Raw genomic sequence first — 21530 nt, 5'->3', positions numbered from 1 at the left:
TTTGGGGGGTCTAGTTCAACTACACATTCTTTTTCACTATTTAAGTATCAGGCAAAAAGCTTGATTCTCATCAGTGATTCTTCCAGCAAGCTCAAGGATGTGGATCCCCACTTTAAACTGCTAGAGGGCCAGAGGGAAATGCCAAACAATAAAATGAGAGTCTTAAAACTCACTGAGGAGTGAGGGAAAGAGACCAAGATGTGTGTGTGTGTGTGCGCGCGCGCGTGCGTGTGTGCGCGTGCGTGTGTGCGCACGCAGTGGGGCAGGGGTGTTTTAAGAAAAAGAAAGTTTCTGTACCAAAATATCAAATTCCTATTCTCCGCACTTCTGTGAAAATGGACAAGTTATTGGCATTAAAAAAAAAGCCAAACCAAAACACAAACAGGAAAATGAGAACTGGTTCCATAATGCCTTGCACTTTACATTTCTATTCAAAACATAAATCCGCTTTCGATTAAAAAAAAAAAGAAAAGTAACACATCACTTAAAAATCAAAGAGGAAAACGTTACTTGGAAAGTTGAGGAAGCAGTAGCATTTCTTTCTGGCATATTATTTGTTTGGCACAATCACAGGTAAACAGACTTTACGGACATCGTGTGGCTGTTCACATTTAAAGTTTCTCCTCTAAAGTGGTTACTTTCGGGCTAAACAAGTATATCGGTTAAACGAAGTCCGTGAACAGGCTAAGCCAGGCAGGCATGGACACGTGTGATGCATTCTCCGTCCAAAAAATGGAACCTAAAATAAAAAAGAAAACTGAGTCAGAGCAGGAAATGTTAAAAAAAAAAAAAAAAAAAAACTTTGTTGAGAAATCTTTGAATAATAATAGCTAGTGTTTATTGAGTATTAACTATTCATCAAACTAGCTCAGCACTTTTTTAATGTATTATCCCTTTTCCATCCTTACGACCACTCTGTGAAGATGGCAAATACTTTAATTTACCCATTTTACAGACAAGAGACTGAGGCACAGAGAGATTAGGAGCTTGCCCAAGATCACATATCCAGAACTTGAAGCTTGGCTGGCAGGGGGACCTGAGGGATCAAGCTTTCAACCAGTAAGCTATACTGCCTTCTACTTGTTCTCATTTTAATTCTTTTTAGAGCGTCCTGTGACTGAAGCTCCTTGACAAGAACATAACGTTATGGGCACAACCACATGTATACAGTGAGCAAATAAAAATTCACTGATAATGAGAAATATATAAATTCATACATTTGTGCAAATATGTGAGGGAGTTCCCTGGTGGTCTAGTGGTTAGGATTTGGTGCTTTCACTGCTGTGGCCTGGGTTCAATCCCTGCTCAGGGAACTGAGATCCCGCAAGCCGCACAGCGCGGCCAAAAAAAAAAAAAATCTATAAAAAACCCCCCAGAAACCATACCTCCTCCCGCCAAAAAAAAGATGTGAGACGAAGTCAAAATTCTGGGTGGGGCAAGGGGATAATAAGAGGACAATTAGGGAAGGAGGCAAGCTCGATTTGCAGAAATGCAATAAAGCAAACCTGGGCTTAGGGAGAACCAGCAGTGAAAGGTCAGCTTCATTCCAAGAGCCGTTCAATTGCTATTTCTAAGAGCCCTGCTCATGTCTTGGGTGAAGCTGGGTTGAGGAGGGTCAACCAGCAACTGGTGTGGTGGTTCTCTGTGCCTCGGCAAGTGGAGGACCCTCAAAACACGTATGCTTTCTAGAGGCAAAGAGCAAAAACCCCATTCTTCCCCCTGTAGGGGTGGTGCCCTCTTGAGAACCTGTGTGCTTTGCAAGTGATAGGGAGAAAGTTTAACCCCAGGCCTGGAGGCAATGGATATTCAAAGAAATGGGATGGCAAATTACCCAATCCAGGGTAACATGAGAGAGTCTTACAGACTCATACCTCTGGGATCCTTCTACCTTCGGTATCATTCTAGCGTATTTCCTATTCTTTCCACCAAAAGAGGCCGCCCCACACCAGTGATCTGTCCTTAGGAGAAAATCTGAGATGCAACTTCCAGATGCCCTCTAAATCATTTCTTTACACATCAAACAAAAGGCTGTCTGCAGACAGTGGCAGAACCATTCTAACCTTATTTTTAGGTTGAACTGATTGGAGGGACCCAGTTCTATGGGTGTCCAACAACGGTCAAGGCTAATTACTCTGGGCATTATCTTTGGGTGCTCCCATGCTCATGTTCTCCTTACCTCCTTTTTCCTTTTTCTTCTCTTCCTCTTTCTTCTTTCCTGCCTTCCATTTCCAAAATGGTTCTGGAAGGGCCAGGGAGATGGTTGAGATCATAAATACACAGGGAAGAAAGGGAAGCAGTAGGATGGCAGGGGAGGTATGAGGTGAACAGGCAGAGCCATTCCGCTTCCGTTGTCCTTTTGCAAGGGCGTTATTTTCAAGGCTCTAATAACAGCGTCTACTCGGGGGCACCTTGGCCATCGGCTCCATGCAGACGCGTGCTAGAATGGTTCTGTCACTGTGTGTGCCGGAAGGCCCACGGATAGCTGGCTCATTTGTTGCCACCGAGACTATGTCAGAGGAGGTGGAGGCAGCAGGAGTGGCCTGGACAATTACAAGTGGACGGTATGAGACGCTATACCTATGACCTCCAGGATGCTTTCCTGACCCTGAGGTCTGAGAGATTCCTTGCACCGAGCCCCAAACTACTACACGAACCAGTGGTTCTCAATTTGGGGCGACTCTGCCCCCAGCCCCCCAGGGGACATCTGGTAACGTCCAGAGACATTTTTGTGTGTCACAAATGAGGGGAGGGGGCAGACCGGCACCCAGTGGGTACAGGCCAAGGATGTTGCTAAACATCCCACAACTCAGGGGACAGTATCCACAGCAAAGAATTATCTGGTCTAAAAAAAGGTCCAAAAAATGTCAGCGGTGCTGAGGTTGAGAAAAATGAACACAGACAGCGATATCCAAGGAGCCTGGAACAAGTGAGCTCTAACTGTAATAAGGGTGTCCAACTGTATACATGGAGAACACCGAGCATGTGTCTTTTATTCATTCATTCAACAGGCATTTACTGAGTGTCACCAACACATCAGACCCTATTTGAGGTGCTGCAGATACAGTGACGAACCAAACAGGAAAGGCCTCTGCCCTCCATGGAACTTAAATTTTAATGACAGATACCCAGTAAGGTAGTTTCAGGTACTAAGAAGTGCCCTCTTGGTTTCAGTGTGGTGCTCTGTGCATCTTGACACCATGGTCACTCTTTGGCCTGTCACGTGGGTCGTCCTCAGCAAAAGCAGCAGAAAAAAGAAATAACGCTGGCGGCCTGCCACGGGCCGGGCCACATCAAGGCATCATGTATGAATGTCACACCAAAGTGGGAGCCAGATTTCTGCCTTGTTTTGACACAAGCCAAGTGGCCTCCTCTTTTTTTTTTTTTTTTTTTTTTTTCAGTATGCGGGCCTCTCACTGTTGTGGCCTCTCCCGTTGCGGAGCACAGGCTCCGGACACGCAGGCTCAGCAGCCATGGCTCACGGGCCCAGCCGCTCCACGGCATGTGGGATCTTCCCGGACCGGGGCACGAACCCATGTCCCCTGCATCGGCAGGCGGACTCTCAACCACTGCTCCACCAGGGAAGCCCCCAAGTGGACTCTTGAGGTGAACTAACGCACCTGATTGAGGTCACCCAGATAGAAAAGGAAAGTGTCACGGTCAAACCCAGTTCCATCTTCTTCCAAATCCCACCAGGCCCAGACTCCAGGCTCTGGGAAGAAAGGGACTCTTGTCTCTGAGGACACAGCACTCTGCTTGGCATATAGGCATTTAACAAATATTTTCTCGAATGGGTCCTATCTCCTGCGCCCACCACAGGCTGTGACCTCCCTGAAGGTAAAGGGGTGACCTTCTCAGGTCCTGGAGCTCCCCCTTCGCCCCGAGCCCCCCTGCCTGGCATTGATCAATGCCACCAAACTCGGAAGCCAAAGGCTCTCGCTTACATAGGGTCCCTCCTCCAGGGTCTAGGAGGGGCCCTGGCAATGTGCTCACTAGGTCGTGTGCTTTTGTGAAACCTTCAAAAATATCTTTGTGTTATTCTTTTTCTTACTGAGAGCACCAAGATTGTGGAAGCGTCAACCTAGATCTGCTCCAACTGAACTTAACATAATGATTAGATTCTCCTGCAGGTCCCTTTATACCTGAATGCCCTTTTCTTATTTTTATGCTTTTTCAAGATCCAGTCTGTGTTTCTCCCTCCTTCCTCTGAGCCTTTCTTCACTAGACCAGCCTGTAGCAGTTTTCTCCTCCATCTATGAGCTCTTAACCACACAGACCACGACTTCTGACATGATACACCCCATAGATAACTTGCCCGTTTCTTGACTGGTCCGTTCACTGCTAGCTCTACGTTCACTGTATGACAAACCTAATAGGTGTCTGACAGTCACACATGCATGAGAAAGTGTTCATGGAAGATGCATCTTCAGATGTACAAACAGAGCCAAGGAGCTCATCACTCAGTACCAACGTGATGGTTTACTTTAGAATCAAGTATACACTCAAGCCAATGTCTCTAACAGTCTAGGTTTCCAACCAGCAAATTCTAGAAGTTACCGACGCAGAACCTTCAGCACTCTTGAGAAGGCATGATTCCCAATACATTCGCAGCACTTTTAAAGAGAAAACAGTCCTGATATGAAACAGAAATACTATTCGTGCTGTCTCTCAAAACAGAGCCAATTGTGTTAAAGAAGGAAACATAATGGGATACGTGCAGAAAAGCCTAGTCACGTGACATAAAAAGCACTGGCCCTATTATAATTTTAATCTTAATAAAACCAGGCTTGTTACAACTTTTTCAATAGAAGTACATAGCTCAAAAAAATTCAAATGGTGTAACAGTGCATAAAATAAAAATGACAAGTCCCACAGCTTCTGGTTTTAATAGCTATGAAGAGTGCCACCGTATCTTAATTTGGTAAAGTTCTAAATTGTTTCTTCTAATTTTTTTGGAGTATATTCACATAACCCTAAACCATGCAGTACTTTATCTGCTCCCATCCTGTGAGTAGAGGGTTAACCTGGGGCCCGGGTTGATGGAGGCCGACCTGACACGGACCTGGGCCTCCCACTGCAGTGTGTCCCCAGAGAAAGTAAAGAAAAGCAGGCGATGGTGGGTCAGCCTCACTGGTTGGGTGAAACTGCACTTGAGTTGGGGGAGCCTTGAGCCTCTGGAACTAGGGGGATCATAAAAGATTTGCAAGAAATGAGTGGTAGTTTCTATGAGTCAAGGGGACCCCCCCAACACACACACACATACGCGCGCACACACGCGCGCACACCCTGGCAATCATGCACGGCAGCCACAGCACTTGTGTGGACGAGAGGGCAAAAGAAGCTGTGTGCTCGGGGAGCTGATGAGTTCCCAAGGAGGCGAAGATGCTGTACCTCCTACGCTGTGTCCTGTAAGGCTACGTAAATGAAGTATTAGACAGGCATGCTCAACCGGGGCGATTCCAGCCGCCTCCAACACCCCCGTCCTCCCCGCCCAGGGAACGTGTGGCAAGGTCTGGCGGCACTTTTGGTGGGCACAGCTGGGACGGGGTGCGACTGTCATCTAGGGGGTGGAGGCCAGAGGTGCTGCTAAGAAACATCCTACAATGCACAGGGCGGCTCCTACAACAAAGCGTCATCCAGTGTAAAATGTCAAAAGAGCCCAGGTTGAGAAACCCCGTATTAACCTAAAGCATATTCATGTCTTGTGAGTCTCTCTGCCAATGTGAACCTGTGATCATGGCCATGAAGCTGTCCTGAGAGAGCAAATGCAGACAGTGGCTCTTGGCATCTGTGACAGCAAATGAGCATACTTTGTATTCTTCCACCCATCTTTCGCTAAATTTTGCACTTATATTAGTTATATTTTAGTCAGTATTTAACAAAATTTTATTCTCTATTCAGAAATGTCTGTAATGTTTCACCATAAGTTGGTTCTGAAATAGAAACAGCGAATAACTTTTTAATTCTTCCTTTTTTTTTTTTTTTTTTTTTACATGAACAAGACCCAGGTTTTAATCAGAAATATTTTGCTTCAGGAAAGGAAAATGTATTACTCAAGTTTTAAAGTGCAGCTCAAAAATAAAAACAGAAAACCAAAATGAGGGCTAAAAATGTTAACATAAAAAATGGAATGAAATTTAAAAACCAGATTAATTTTTTGAAGGAAACATAGTTGTTTAAATTTAAAATTTTTTGATAAAATAATAAGCAATAAGAATAAAAGTACTAGTCACATAATTCTAAACTTCCAAAGCCAATGAGTAATCAGAATGGGATGGACATGGCTAATCTTTATAAACTCTAGAAGTGTGGGTATTAATAGAAAAGAATGTTTCTTAAACAACAAAGTATTCCCAGTAGACATATGATTTAGTAATGCATTCTTAATCGTTAAAAAACTAATTGTTAAAAATCAATACACGTTAAAACTATTATTTGCCTAAAAATGTGTTTAGAAAACATGCATCCTATTCTTTTTAAGTAGACATATTTTATTCTATTTTTTAATTATCAAATGTGAAGTTAAAAACTTTACAATTACAAAATCATAGCCTAGCAGTGACTGTAAACTCTAAAAGTTAATTGATACATCTGAAACAAAACAGTAAAATAAACTCAGGGGCTACCAGTTTCTACTTACAGGTCTCAGTTTCATTCAACAAATACTGTTCACTTTATCAAAATAAACAAACATCTGTGGCTAATGTCAAGACCAAACCAGAATGGAAAGTTTAAAATTTGAGCAGGTGTAGCCCTCACCTATTCACAGCCCGCGTTTTTAAAGTACCAATACCCGGGACCACAGTCAGAGTTAATCTACTTTCTTTTTTAACCAAACAAAAAGAAAACAGGGAGGTAAAAATAATAAACACATCGCATTAAAAAGAATTTTCTATCTACGTTTTTACCATCTACTAATGAGCTCTAAAACTTCAGAGTGGAGTTTCACCAGGATACGTTTATTAAAAAATGTTTGTTCTTGAGTTGTTTTGAACAGAATATAATTGAAAGATACTCTGGAAGAACTACATTTTCACCGGGATAAATTTCGCCCAAGACAAGTAACAACTCTGGGACTAGAATTCGGTCATTGAAATGACCTATGAAAATGTGTTTTCAAGACAGAAAAATAACCAATATGAAAAGCTGTAACATTGAGGTCTAGAAACACATTTCAAGTGGGCATCTGAAAAGGGGGTAAGTTCAGATCTGACATTAAAATCTTATTTTTTCAGGGCTTCCCTGGTGGCGCAGTGGTTGAGAGTCCGCCTGCCAATGCAGGGAACATGGGTTCGTGCCCCGGTCCGGGAAGATCCCACATGCCGCGGAGCGGCTGGGCCCGTGAGCCATGGCCGCTGAGCCTGCGCGTCCAGAGCCTGTGCTCCGCAACGGGAGAGGCCACAGCAGTGAGAGGCCCGCGTAACGCCAAAAAAAAAAAAAAAAAAATCTTATTTTTTCAGTACTTCAGTTTTTTTATCACTTAATTCTATTAGGAAAACACTACTCTGTTATTATAGACTTCGTTATTAAGTGTGATAAAAACACAGCACAGAGATGTACCTGGGTTTACGGCAGGAGAATGACTTTGTTTCCTTTCAGAACTGACCTTGCACTAAACCTCAACTAGAAACTAGAGGAACCCGGGGAGGCAGAATCTGGTTCTCTTGTCAAAATATCTCAGATTTGGAAAACTCATCGGAACTACAGGATGAGACAGGTGCCAACTCTGGACCATTGTCCCTCATCTCAGTGAGCATCTTCCCCACACAAACCAGTTTGGGTTAACTGCACTGAAAAACATGTTCAAATTAAACACGACGACAGCTTTCACGGATGTAGAAGAATATAGTGGTTAAGACCACACAGACAATGGAGCATCAGACAGAAGTGAAATCCACAGCCTGCCCTCTGACCTATCACCTTGGGACCTCAGCCACTTACTGAGCTCCTCTGAGGCCGAATGTTGTTGCACGGAAAATAGGACAAAAGTAAATCTTTCTTCACAGGCTTCCTGTGAGTATTACGTGAGAAACACATCCACAACACTTAGTATCCAGTGTCTGGTACACCACTGCATCCAACGAGCGGCACCCCAGAATGTGTCACTCTTCACTCGCTTTAGTAAACTGGCCCCGAGATTCTACTACCTGGGGCACGTGAGGTTATACTAACACTGTACGAAGACAACGTAAGTCTTTTTGTTTGTTTTTTAATTTTTTGCGGTACGCAGGCCTCTCACTGTTGTGGCCTCTCCCGTTGTGGAGCACAGGCTCCGGACGTGCAGGCTCAGCGGCCATGGCTCACGGGCCCAGCCGCTCCGTGGCATGTGGGATCTTCCCGGACCGGGGCACGAACCCGCGTCCCCTGCATCGGCAGGTGGACTCTCAACCACTGCGCCACCAGGGAAGCCCGACAACGTAAGTCTTAAAGGAGGGTGAGTTAAGAGTCAACTTTTCAGCGACAGCGACTCCAATGGACAAAAGATGACTCTCGTTGGATAAGGCTGATGATAAAAACTGAGATCAAGGTCAAAGGCGGCTGGGGCTTCACCACCCCTCCCCACCCGGGGTGGGGAGGCGGGGTGGAGTCTGGCACGGAGCCAGACAACTAACGGTTTAAAACATTTCCTGTCTCAAAATGGCCAAGAATAAAAGGTGCATATCATGCTTACAAACGACAAGACCGGCTCACGGGGAGGAAAGGTCTAAACACAACAGGAAGTGTTTCTCAAGGAAACCACAGGAGAGCCCAATGCCGTCTTCAGATGGGTCCAATCAACCAGGGTCCCCACTACAGCGCACAGAGCGAAACCCAAGCCAATATACGTCCTTCCTTATTTCATTCCAAGAGAGTCAAAATATTAGCTGTTATCTGTAACTCTGGAGGCTGGGAAAGATGTTTGGCGCTACTACAGTTTTAAACCCTAAGCCACGTGTGGGAAAAAAGAAAAAAAAAGCAGAAGGTGGAATCCAGCTTGCTTTGAAAACGGTCAACCTATTTTAAGACGAGAGGATACCACGTGTAGAGAGAACACTGCAGGGGACTGAACTCGCTGCCAACGAGCCACCAGGCCTGGGACTTGTCCTTCAGCACACATCCCTGCCCCTGCACCCCACATAACTGTTGGGTAAATGAAGATGTACCACTAGAAGAGCAAGGCACCTGCAACCTGGCATCCCTGGGGGATCTGGCTGTACACATATTGTATTTCAAACGTTTTGAATCTGAAGGGCAAGGATTCTCCAGGCTCCACAAACTTCTCTGCTCTCTCCTGCCTGCCACCCACCCCCTTCCAGAAGTCACGTACAGCTGCCCGACCCCTGCAGTCAGGAGAGTCTGCAACCCCTGGGGACACAACCTCTAAAGCCCTGTCCAGTCCTGCCACTGGTCCTGCCACTTTTTGGCAATAACTTTTCAAAAGTGGTGTTCAGGGCATCGTGATATTGAGCTGTTAGATCATAAATTGGCAAGTTAAATATCATGAACCTCCATGGTTGTGAACAAGGCATCCTGTGGAGAGAGTCAAAATATAGGACTTTCAAGTTAAGATACAAGAGTGACGGCATCATGGATGATTTTCTGCAAAAACCAAAACACAAGCTTATTTACTTCTGCCTTTTTGGTAAGTCTGACGTTAAAAGTCTTTTCAAGAGCTTGCATACTCTGATTTCTGCAAAGAAGCATAAACAGTATATACATATATATATCTCCTAAAATTTTTTAAGCAAATTTAAGTGTTTGAAATTATTTTCATGAAATGTTTCTAATGCCACGAGAAGCATGATATGTAAATGATTAATAGAATAAGCATGGTAAAGGATACAATTCTCTCAAATGGAAAGGGAAAGGAGTGAGGAAGTGGTTTTCCACTTCAACTTCTCTGATTCCCAACTTCTAGCACGTTACCCTGGGTTTCACGTCACACAGGCCTTGCTCAGAGTTGAGTTACTGCAATGTAAGAGAACCACCAAGAACACAAATATATATACTAACTTTACGAGTCAGCGGATGGCAGCTGTCTCCCACTTTGCCCATCGGTGTGCAAATCCGTATGCTCTTAACCCAGATACTAACAGCACAGCACATGCCTCCACCACACTGGGGGTCCTTGTCGCAGGCCTGAAATGTAATAAGCAAACAGATAAATACAGATAACAGGAATGACTCAGGCTAAGGGGATCTAAAATTAGCAGTAAAAAAATGCCCTTCTAATATCCAACCGCTATGATTTTAATAATCTTACATATAAAAAAAGAACTGTTATCTTCATTTGCTTGAACATATTTACAACAAAATCTGACCAGAAGTGATTTTCCCACTCGGGTAAAAAAAAAAAAAAAAATCGCCTAAATAATGGCCCACACATTATGAAAATCTTAAACCACAAAATTTTTAAAAAACAAAATGAGCTCTCTTTTTCTTGTGCTTTATGGATGAATCGGCTTTGAATTTGAAGAACATGTCTATATTATTCTTTTACCATACATGGCCATTAGGAACTACATAAATCGAATCACAAGATCTTATGACTATTAACTGCAGAATACATTGGGCCCAATTTTAAAAAGAGATTTAAATCGTCTCTAAATCTGGCATGAAATGCTCCAGACCCATAAAGGCACTGATGTAGATTTTTGAAATACTACTCATTTTCTCTTTCAAATATTTGCATTTTGGTTCACGAGATTTGATGTTTCTTACACCACTGACTTGATTTTCACCATTTCCTTTTGAAAGAAAGAAATCTCACAGGTTGAGAATGGACAGACCAAGACTTTTTGCCTTATATTACTCTTTTCCGGGTGAGTAACCTGCAAAAAGGAAATTATTGGCTTAGGATATACATATGTGTACATTACAAAATTACCTGAACTATCCTATAAGATCCATGCAAGCGACAGATGCAATTATCAACAGTGATTACTCAAGACCATTGTTCCTGATATAAAAAATTGTAAATACATATAATCAAAGAATTAACTATGGAAGAATTTCCATACTTGACTAAATAGAAGTAAATAATGAAGTCTAAACTTATTTGCATGAAAATAGATCTGAAGAACTATTCTTCTCTCCTAGAACCAACCATAAATAGGATGCTTTGTTTGAATGGTGTGCAGTAATGTTTTGCTAGTGATAAGGTAAAAGCATCCTGTATTATATACGTAAGAAGCTAAAAAGTGTATAATTTAGACACAAATTTTAAATGTAGATTTAATGGAAACAACTAAAACACTTCTTCAGAGTTCTTGGTTGTGGGGACAGCTATAACTTCTCAAAATGGAAATATATGGGCACACTCTTATTCACTATTTTTTCGTCAAAAGTGATCAACTATCTTGCTTTAGAGTTGGTTTTCTTTCCTCCATAAGAATTTTTTCTCGAGCTATTTAAAACAAGTATCTGGATTTAAACTACAATTTTCATCTTGGGGTGTTTGAACATTTATAGGAAAATATATAAACATTCCTACTTTTCCAATTTTTATTTGAATGCCAGAAATCTCACATATGTAGCCATTACATTCCATAAATGAGACGTTCAATACACAATCTTTTCCAACACTGCTTTAACAAATTTATGTGGCCATACAAATCAATTTAAAAATAATTACATATACTACCCCCAAAAAAGTAAATATTTAAGGTGGAGGTTTCAGGCAATATTTTATTTCAACAGATGCTCAAGAGCAGGAATTCTGAAGCCCCACTAGCTCTTTTAATAAGACAATCAAAATTCAGCCAAAATCTCTTAAAATTCAATCACTTGGACGTTTAACAGCCTAGAGATGACATATCTAGATAAGTTATTGAGTTTTTTATTTGACTCCAGATGGTTCCTGTCATGGAAACATAACTACATTTCTTTATTGCCATGTTGTTTTAGAGAAATTTTTTAAATTCTTTTTTTTGTAGCACTGATTTAAAACAAGAAAAACAGCACACATAATTATATAATAAGCTCAGTCTAAACCTTAATAGATAAACATTCAATGTGATAAAATTTCATTTTGTAACACAAAAAGCTTCAGTTCTCAGAAATACAAAGAATTGCATAGGTTTATATATTTTTAATTAGACAGCTGTTTCCTAATGCCCTTCATATTTAACCCACTGCTGATCTATTCAAATAGTGTTGTTGTCTTGTGAATGGAACAAAAAGATACTTATATCACAAAGGAATCTGGGACTCAGAGGATTAGGAGAAATTTAAAATGAGCCAGCAGGGGAAGAGGGGGAAAAAAACCCATCAGGTTTCAATTCTCATGTATTCGAAAGACCTGTAAAAACTTTTTTTCAACCACAGGGACTGACAAAGCTATTCAAATACATTTGTAAAAATCTCTACAAACTATTCTAATAAATATCACAATGCTTATAATTAAGCATCTCTTGGCTGTAACCCAAATATCTATTAGCTGCAACCAAATACTGTTCTAGTATGAGGACTTTCAATGGGCTATAAGCCTATTAACTAACATGGAGACAACAGAGCTTAATTTTCTCAAGACAATGACATTTCCCTTAAAGTTAAATGTTATCTCATTATCTGTGTATCATCATTTCAAACACAGAAGTTTTATTTAAACCCTATTGTGTGCACTTAGATATTTGAAATAATTTAATGGAGGTGTAAAATAATTTCAGACTTAAAAAAGAAGAGTTAAGCATTTAACGATCAGGAAATGGTAGCGATTTTGCATTGTTGACGTAGACTAGACATTTTTATCTTGTGTTGTAAACTCACCCTTCGGATCCACACAAAGAAAATTGTTGGTGGACGCAGAAGAGAACTGAACTAGTTCCTACTTCTACAAATGATGAAGACACCTCTCTAAACTCAACATCTACATGGCAACCTACTCCATAATTAAGCCAGAGTACTGGAGGTGCTTTATCAATAACTGGAAGTGGAACACTTTTACAGGGAGAACCTCGGGACGCTGGAAAAACAAAAAACAAACCAAAAAACCTGGAACCCAGAAGGCAGCGGCCACATTGCTTTTCAAAGTGCACATATGTGCTCGGACCAAGTTATTTCCAAGGGTTTTTGCGGAGGATGCTTCGGGGAGCAAACTCCTTGACTACAGAATTAAGGCTCCCGGGACTGGGGGGTACTGGTCTTGCCCCTCTGCATTTCAGGACACTAAAATTTTAAGGATAGAGGCTGGAACGTCTGGGGAAAGTCCTTGAGAAAACCGCGAAAGGAAACTTCTTTCAGCTTAAGAGAAAAACAGACCAAACACGAGGAGAGAGGGGGAAGCAAGCGGGAGAAGGTGGTGAGGTGAGACTGTGGTCACTTTTTCCTCCAGGAAGCGCCCGATGTCCCGGCCGTCCGCGGCTTTGGGAGCAGGGCACTTTTCCAACTGCGCCAAAGGGCGACTGGAGCAGGAGTCCCCACCCGGGATGACCCTCCCGGTGGCCCCCGCCTCCCCGTTGCGGTCGCCACCCCGCCCCCCACCCGGTGCCTCTCGGGCGCGCGCGGCCCGGGCGGACAGGTGCACCGGGGGCCGCTTACCCCGGTGATGACGGCGGCGTCCGCCGCGGGGGGCTTGAGCAGCAGCGGCGGCAGCAGTAGCAGGAGCAGCAGCGGGGCGCAGCGCGGGCTACTCATGGCGCCCTCGGGCCTGGGCGGCGGTTGGGGGGCCGTTGGGGGCGTGCGGGTTGGAGCGCGGAGCGGGCGGGCGTCTCGCGCGAGCCTGCCGGCGGCTATAAAGCCGAGCCCCGCCGTGACTCACGCCGCCGCCCGGGCAGCCGCACGCGCGGGGGCCACGGCGCGGGCACACCTCCCGCGCCCACCCGGCCCGGCCCGCGTCCTCACCGCGCACGTGCTGCCGCGGGCCCCCGCGCCCCCGCCCCGGGCGCCACGCAGGCAGCGCCCGCCGCTGCCTTCCGCACGCGCCGGCATGGCTTTTGTGGTCGGGGACACCCTCCTCTGCTATCCTGGGTCCCCCAGTTCCACGTGCTCAGTGCCGCAAACTTGCAGCTCATTTGCTCTCCAGATGTTTAGGGAGCGCCTACTACGTGCTAGGCGCTGTGGACACACGGGGGGAGCAAGGGAGGTGATAAGAGCCGCTCATTTCGTTCATTTTTGTATGTCACCTACTGCCCCTGGGTCCGTCCTTAGGGTCCAGTAACCGAACAGAAAAAGACATCAAACAAACGCCCTGGGAACGTGGAAGACGGGGTGGGGGTGGGGGAGAACAAAGGGAGGGCAAAATTATCCCACATCCCTGACGACACTGAGGCGGTCTGTCCTCCCAGCTGTGGGAGTCCAATTTCTTTCTTTCATTTCAAATGCTGTTCCTTTCTGCTCACATCTGTTCCCGACCCTCTGCTCTCTGATTTTCCTCGCATGCATTTCCTCTCTTTAACATCGCGCCAGCTTCAGGCAGAGCAGTTCAGAATGATGCCAAAGCGGAATGAGATCGCCAGGCTTCGGATGCCAGCCTGAGGCCCCTTAAGCTCTAGGTAGGCAGCTCTCTCTTTTACTTTCTAGCCCAAGATAATCACCCTTCAGTCTTTATAAGATGCGATACGGCGGTACTGGGATTCGTTCATTCCTGTCAACATGACTTGAGTGCCTACTGGGTTCTAGGCCACCTACGAGAGGACCAGTGACAGATTTGCCTTCCACCTGTGACCTCGAGCCTAGCTCCAAGAATCTCAGACTGTTCTTCCTCAACGAAATTGATTTCCAGAATACCTAGGTGTGACCATACCAAACTTGCGGCCACCGAAGTTTTGGGAAGCCCAACTTTCTTCCTGAAACCTCAGCTTTCCCTGGTCTCAAAAGGACCACCAACTGTTGAAAAGCAGATGCGTCTTCCAGCCTCTGTAATAAATGCAGTGAGGAGAGTGGAGACAAAGTCACTTTCAGACTGTGGGGCTCCCCCATGGCAAAGCATTCAGACTAAACGTGGAAAAACAAAACAAAACAAAACAAAACCAGGCAATTATCCGAATGAACACAGCTGAGTATTTGGAAAACTAGATCTTTGACTGATTTTAAAAAGCTTTTTCATGCGTGTTTTTATGTTTGAGAAATGTCTTGAAAGAGAAAGCAAAAAAGCATCAAACTTTTTTTTTATGTTTTAAAAAATTCTTAAAATTGGATCCACGGTAAAATAAGTGGAACAGTAGCAAGTGACAGATTGGTGGAAAGTTTCCTTTTCCAGTCTCCATGCCAACGTTAGCATTGGAATGCTGCCGAGTAAACGTAAAAACCAGTCAACATGGATTTTAACATTCCTACAACTTTTTTTTTAATGGTCTATTTCATATTTGTTACTACTGAACGCCAGCTTGGGTATTCCCTGCTTCTCCGAGTGTAGAAAACCAGATACGTATTCATAGGAAAATAAGTTTTCAAAAGTAGATGGCTTCATACACTGCTGTTTAGAAAACAATCCTCATAAGGCTGTTTTTTTTGTTTTTGGTTTTGGTTTTTTTTTCGGTATGCGGGCCTCTCACTGTTGTGGCCTCTCCCGTTGGCGGAGCACAGGCTCCGGACGCGCAGGCTCAGCGGCCATAGCTCACGGGCCCAGCCACTCCGCGGCATGTGGGATCTTCCCGGACTGGGGCACGAACCCGCGTCCCCTGCATCGGCAGGCGGACTCTTAACCACTGCGCCACCAGGGAAGCCCCATAAGGCTGTTTTGAAACAAGGTTGGAAACACTTAACAAATAGGGTTGGTTTGGTTTCATATTGATTCTTTTGATCCTGCTGTTTCTTTGAATTGTTTTAATGCTTTAGAGGAGAAATGAAGGCCTCTGATATGACAGATCTTTGCATCCATGGCCAAGTTAGAAAACTGAAGTCTGAAAGTTAGTTCCATCTTAGAAAGATGAAAGGTTGAGTTTAATTAGTTCATAAATATCAGCTAGGAAGGCCATTACCGAAATAGAAATGGATGAGTCGTTTAACTATTCTGTTCTCTTCCTTACTGTAAACTGTGCCACATGATCAATGCAGCCATGGGATAACTACAGAAGGAGAAGCAAACTTTGTGTAGTTCGGAGTGTAGCCTCCCGTGTTCTAGCAGACCATCAAGGCTCAGCTGAATCGAAGGGGCACTACAGGAAAGTCCACAGACCCCAGGTTTGTGAATCAGACTGACCTGGATTGGAATTCTCAGGGACCAGTGGACAAGTTGCTTAAATCTTTTTAAGCCTGTTTTCTTAGTTGTAAAATGGATAAAAAAATACCAACCTCAAGGTATACAACCTCCATGGGGTTTAAAGATTATAATACCTTAAAGTGCTTAGCACAGTCCTTAAAACATACTGGGAGCCCTGTTAAGCACTGCCTCTTATTAAGTCTCTGCCTTTGGTGTCCTCTGATAATGTCAGCCAACACTGATAGTTTCTTCTATCTTGCTCACCAGACGAGATTATGCACTCATTGGGATAAGGATCCTTGTGTCTAATTTAGCACACACTCCTCTTGGCACATAGGCATATGGCAGGCCCTCAGGAACTGATGATCACTGAGAATATATCCTATGGAGGATAGTCTGGAGACGGGTTACAAGAAAGAGATATACAGTGTGGACACATTTAATTTACATGAATCAAATATAGTCATCAAAAAGCTAGAGGGATACATGCTTTACCTGGGGCAGTTGATTCAGCCTGCCACTCTACTCAGGGGACATGTGACTGAAATGAGGTGAACTAGGAGATACTAACCTCTCATTACAGTCACTCTGGGACTCAGGCTGACCAAGCCTCCATCTCAACATGTGCTTCATGATTGCCAGTGTAGGGTGGTGTAATGGGTTAAATTATGTCCCCACCGAAGGCTGTTTTCAAGTTCTTACCCCACAGTACCTGTAAATATGACCCTATTTGGAAGTAGGGTCTTTGCAGATGTAATCAATTTAAGACAAGGTCCTATCGAATTAAGGTGGGCCTAAATCCAATGACTGGTGTCCTTATAAGAGAAAGAAGAGGGATACTTGGACACAAAGACACACAAAGAGAAGGCTAAGTGAAGATGGAGGCAGAGATTGGAGTGATGCATCTACAAGCCAAGGAGCCCCAAGGATTGCCAACAACCACCAGAACGTGGAAGAGTCAAGGAAAGTTTCTTCCCTAGAGCCTTCCGAAGAAGCAGAAGAAGCATGGCCTTGCTGACGCCTTGATTTTGGACTTTTAGCCTCCAAAACTGTGAGAGATTACGTTTTTGTTGTTTTAAGCCCCCCAGTGGTGGTAATTTCTCATGGCAGCCACAGGAAACTAATCCAGGTGAATGGAGCTGGAGGGTTGCACACCAGCTCTCAAATGCCTCTGCCTGGAATTGACACCTATCACTTCTGCTCACGCTTAAAATTTTTTTTGCGGTACGCGGGCCTCTCACTGTTGTGGTATCTCCCATTGCGGAGCACAGGCTCTGGATGCGCAGGCTCAGCGGCCGTGGCTCACGGGCCCAGCCACTCTGCGGCACGTGGGATCCTCCCGGACCGGGGCACGAACCTGCATCCCCTGAATCGGCAGGCGGACTCTCAACCTCTGTGCCACCGGGGAAGCCCAGGGCCACCCTTCTTGTTTGGAGCCATCATCATCTCCAGCCTGGATGACTAGCATCGCCTCCTTACTGGCCCCCTGGCCTCACCCTTGCCCTCCACATCCTATCATCCCTCCAGCTGCCTCAGCTCTTCCACTCCAGCCATACCAGCCTCCTGGAGGCTCCAAAACACAAAGGCAGGCCCCCACGATGGGAACTTTGTTTTGAAACTTCTCTTGGTCAGGACTGCTCTTCCCCACAATAGATGACTGAATCCCTCCCTCCTTCCACCCTGACCTCAGAGGCTTCTCCCAACCACCCTGATAAACGTGCAACTGCCCCAGCTCTCCAGATGCCCCTCTCTCACTCCTTTTCACATTTTGCTTTCTCTTCTAGCACTTAACACCTTCTGGCACTGTTATTTACTTATATATTATATTTACTGTCTTGCTACACCCCCCTCACACATTACCGGAATAGAAGCTCCACAAAATTGGGGATTTTAAAAAAATATCTTTTGTTCACCAATTTAAGTCCAATGCCTGGAAGAGTGTCTGGCACATGGCAGGCGCTCGATAAACATTTGGTGAACAAATTACTGAAAATGTGGAGAAGAGATTGGATGGATGGGTGGGTGGGCGGGTAGGTGGATGGACGGATGGATGGATGGGTGAATGAAGATGCATCTGATGGGAGGCTACTGTAGTGGTCCAAGGGGCTTCTGCTACTGTTATTGGCAGTAAAGAGGGAGAGAAGTGAACTGATTCACTCAAGCAGTGAACAGGCAGAGCCTACTATTGATCGAGATAAACAGTGGAAAAGGAAAGGTCAAGATTCATCACCAGGATTCATCTTGTATAACTGATCAACAACAGGTATGCTGGGGTGCAGGAAATTACCTGGATGTGGGGAAGGACAGCCAGACAGGCCTGGGGTGCACAGAAGAGGCTGGGCTGGAGATAAAATTCTGGCCAGATATATTCCCTTTAAATTATTTTTTATTTGTCCATTTCATACAATATAGCCAGGGGTTGGCAAACTGTGACTACCTGTAAATAATGTTTTATTGGAACACAGCTACACCACGATTTTGTGTTGCCTGTGACTGCTTTTAGACTACAAGGGAAGAGTGGAGTGCTTTTGAGAGGAAGATTGTATGTCCCACAAAGCTAAAAACATTTATTATCTGGTCCTTTATAGATTCTGCTGACTCCTGCTTTAGGTGATAAAGAAGAGGAGTCTGGAGTTTCTCTACTGATCCTCAGAGCAAGTTTATTTCTTTTTCTTCTTCTTTTATTTTAGGGCAAATTCATTACCACCATATTTTCCTGGGCTTGTTATGGGCTGTACTTTTGATGATCTCTCTGGTTTTTCAGTTTAATTCACTTGCTTCCTGAGTCTGGGAATTTTCCCCAAGTGCTACCTTCCTGATGGACACCTACCATGTTCACCTTGTTAGATGTAATTTCATCTCAGTTGCCTGTTACATAGTAGGTGCTCAATATATATTTGTCGGTAGAATTTGAGATAGAAGGGCAATAAATGTGTGTTTCGTCTGCCATCTTGAACTGGGAGCCTGAAACCTTTTCTCACGTATATAAACGAAGAGCACTTTCATTACTCTTGTACATGAAGTTCTACTTTTAAAAGTGATTCCAACTTGCTTGACGACTTACTTTTTTTGTGTATCATCTTCGTATGACTTCTAATTATCACAGCATAATAGGTGGGCCTGATCATTTAATAGCTCGGTCCCATTTTTCTTTGTGTAAATGATTTTCACTGAGATGCATTCAGAAAAAGTAAAATAGGTATTCTGCTTGTTTTTTCACGCTTCATCCTTTATCATTGTACTATTACACGGTGGCTTTTCTTGTTAATAAACCCATAATATCAGTCTGAAATACCTTTAAAAATAATAACCATGCTTTAAATGTGACATAAGAAAAATGGAATTGCTTTTACAATTCTAAGTAAGACATCTATTTTAATCTATTTCAATGCTGATGATTTCTCTTTATTTTTAAAGATAAATCACTATGCTTCCATTTGAAAGCCAATTGTCTACGGAGGCACTAAAATTATTTGGTCTATTCAAGTGATAATGTACAATAAAGCTTACCTATTTTTAAATAGTTGAAATATTAATCCAGGAGAAAGAGTTTTCTTAAAACAATTAGTATAAAATACATTTGAAATAATATGAGGGGTCAGGATGATCATTTGCTTCTAAAAGATTTACGTTTTATTCATTATAATGCTGAATGTCTTTAAAATTCATTTTTAGCTTGAAGAGTGGCCTAAGGCTAAAGCTGATATATCATGTATTTCATCAAAAGAGAGGGATCGTTATGCACATCTGTAGCATATTTGGCAACTTTCCAGAGTGAAAGAGAAAGTCTCATATAGTAAAGAGTTTTTTTTTAAAGATAAAAGACAGGGCTAGGTCATTACTTCTTTATTATTCTAGATCAACATTTATTCATTATCCCACACTAAATTTCATTTAGCAATTTGTTTTTCTCCCCTAAATGTGAATCATATTTATTTTTCTTCTGACGGAAAAGATGTGAAATAATAAGGCATCTGGGTAGAGGAATTTTTTTTTGAATTTTATTTTTTATACAGCAGTTTCTTATTACTTATCTATTTTATACATGTTAGTGTATATGTGTCAATCCCAATCTCCTAATTTATACGCCCCCCCCCTTCCCTCCTTGGTGTCCATAGGTTTGTTCTCTACACCTGTGTCTTTATTTCTGCCTTGCAAACTGGTTCATCTGTATCATTTTCGTAGATTCCACATATATGTGTTAATATACGATATTTGTTTTTCTCTTTCTGACTTACTTCACTCTGTAGGACAGTCTCTAGGTCCAACCACATGTCTACAAATGACTCAGTTTCATTCCTTTTTATGGCTTAGGAATATTCCACTGTATACATGTACCACATCTTCTTTATCCATTCGTCTGTTGATGATCATTTAGGCTGCTTCCATAACCCGGCTATCGTAAATAGTGCTTCAGTGAACATTGGGGTGCATGTGTCTTTTTGAATTATGGTTTTTCTGGGTATATGCCCAGGAGTGGGATTGCTGGGTCATATGGTAATTCTATTTTTAATTTTTTAAGGAACCTCCATACTGTTCTCCATAGTGGCTGTATCAATGTACATTCCCACCAACAGTGCAAAAGGGTTCCCTTTTCTCCACACCCTCTCCAGCATTTGTTGTTTGTAGATTTTCTGATGATGTCCATTCTAACTGGTGTGAGGTGATACCTAACTGTAGTTTTGATTTGCATTTCTCTACTGATTAGTGATGTTGAGCAGCTTTTCATGTGCCTCTTGGCAATCTGTATATCTTCTTTGGAGAAATGTCTGTTTAGGTCTTCTGGCCATTATTTGATTGAGCTGTTTGTTTTTTTAATATTGAGCTGCATGAGCTGTCTATATATTTTGGAGAGTAATCCTTTGTCTGTTGATTCGTTTGCAAATATTTTCTCCCATTCTGAGGGTTGTCTTTTTGTCTTGTTTATAGTTTCCTTTGCTAGGCAAAACCTTTTAACTTTCATTAGGTCCCATTTATTTATTCTTGTTTTTATTTCCATTTCTCTAGGAGGTGGGTCAAAAAAGATCTTGCTGTGATTTATGTCAAAGAGTGTTCTTCCTATGCTTTCCGCTAAGAGTTTTATAGTGTTCTTCCTATGCTTTCCTCTAAGAGTTTTATAGTTTTATAGTCTTACATTTAGGTCTTTAATCCATTTTGAGTTTATTTTTGTGTATGGTGTTAGGGAGTATTCTAATTTCATTCTTTTACATGTTAACTGTCCAGTTCTCCCAGCACCACTTATTGAAGAGACTGTCTTTTCTCCATTGTATATCCTTGTCTCCTTTGTCATAGATTAGTTGACCACAGGTGTGTGGGTTTATCTCTGGGCTTTCTATTCTGTTCCACTGATCTATATTTCTGTTTTTCTGTGAGTACCATATTGTCTTGATTACTGTAGTTTTGTAGGATAGTC

The 21530-nt window shown here is 43.1% G+C and overlaps 1 protein-coding gene across 3 annotated transcripts; it reads right to left on the bottom strand.

Annotated features, from left to right (window-relative positions):
* Positions 1–309: 309 nt before the first annotated feature.
* Positions 310–13611, bottom strand: PROK2 (prokineticin 2; the record flags this gene model as incomplete). Of its 3 annotated transcripts, XM_082638901.1 has the most annotated exons (4): positions 310–739; positions 2177–2239; positions 9991–10116; positions 13516–13611. In XM_082638901.1, the coding sequence occupies 4 exons, from the start codon at positions 13609–13611 to the stop codon at positions 635–637; spliced, it is 390 nt and encodes a 129-aa protein (XP_082495027.1). In that variant the 3' UTR covers positions 310–634. The 3 variants fall into 3 exon arrangements, with proteins under 3 accessions (XP_082495027.1, XP_082495028.1, XP_082495029.1); XM_082638902.1 differs by lacking the exon at positions 2177–2239; XM_082638903.1 differs by lacking the exons at positions 2177–2239; positions 9991–10116.
* Between the last annotated feature and the right edge of the window lie 7919 nt (positions 13612–21530).

This window comes from Mesoplodon mirus, assembly GCF_964341445.2.
Source record: "Mesoplodon mirus genome assembly, chromosome: 12".
Lineage (NCBI taxonomy): Eukaryota > Metazoa > Chordata > Mammalia > Artiodactyla > Ziphiidae > Mesoplodon > Mesoplodon mirus.
Note: the sequence above shows the minus strand (reverse complement) of the source record. Positions and strands in the feature narration are given on the sequence as shown.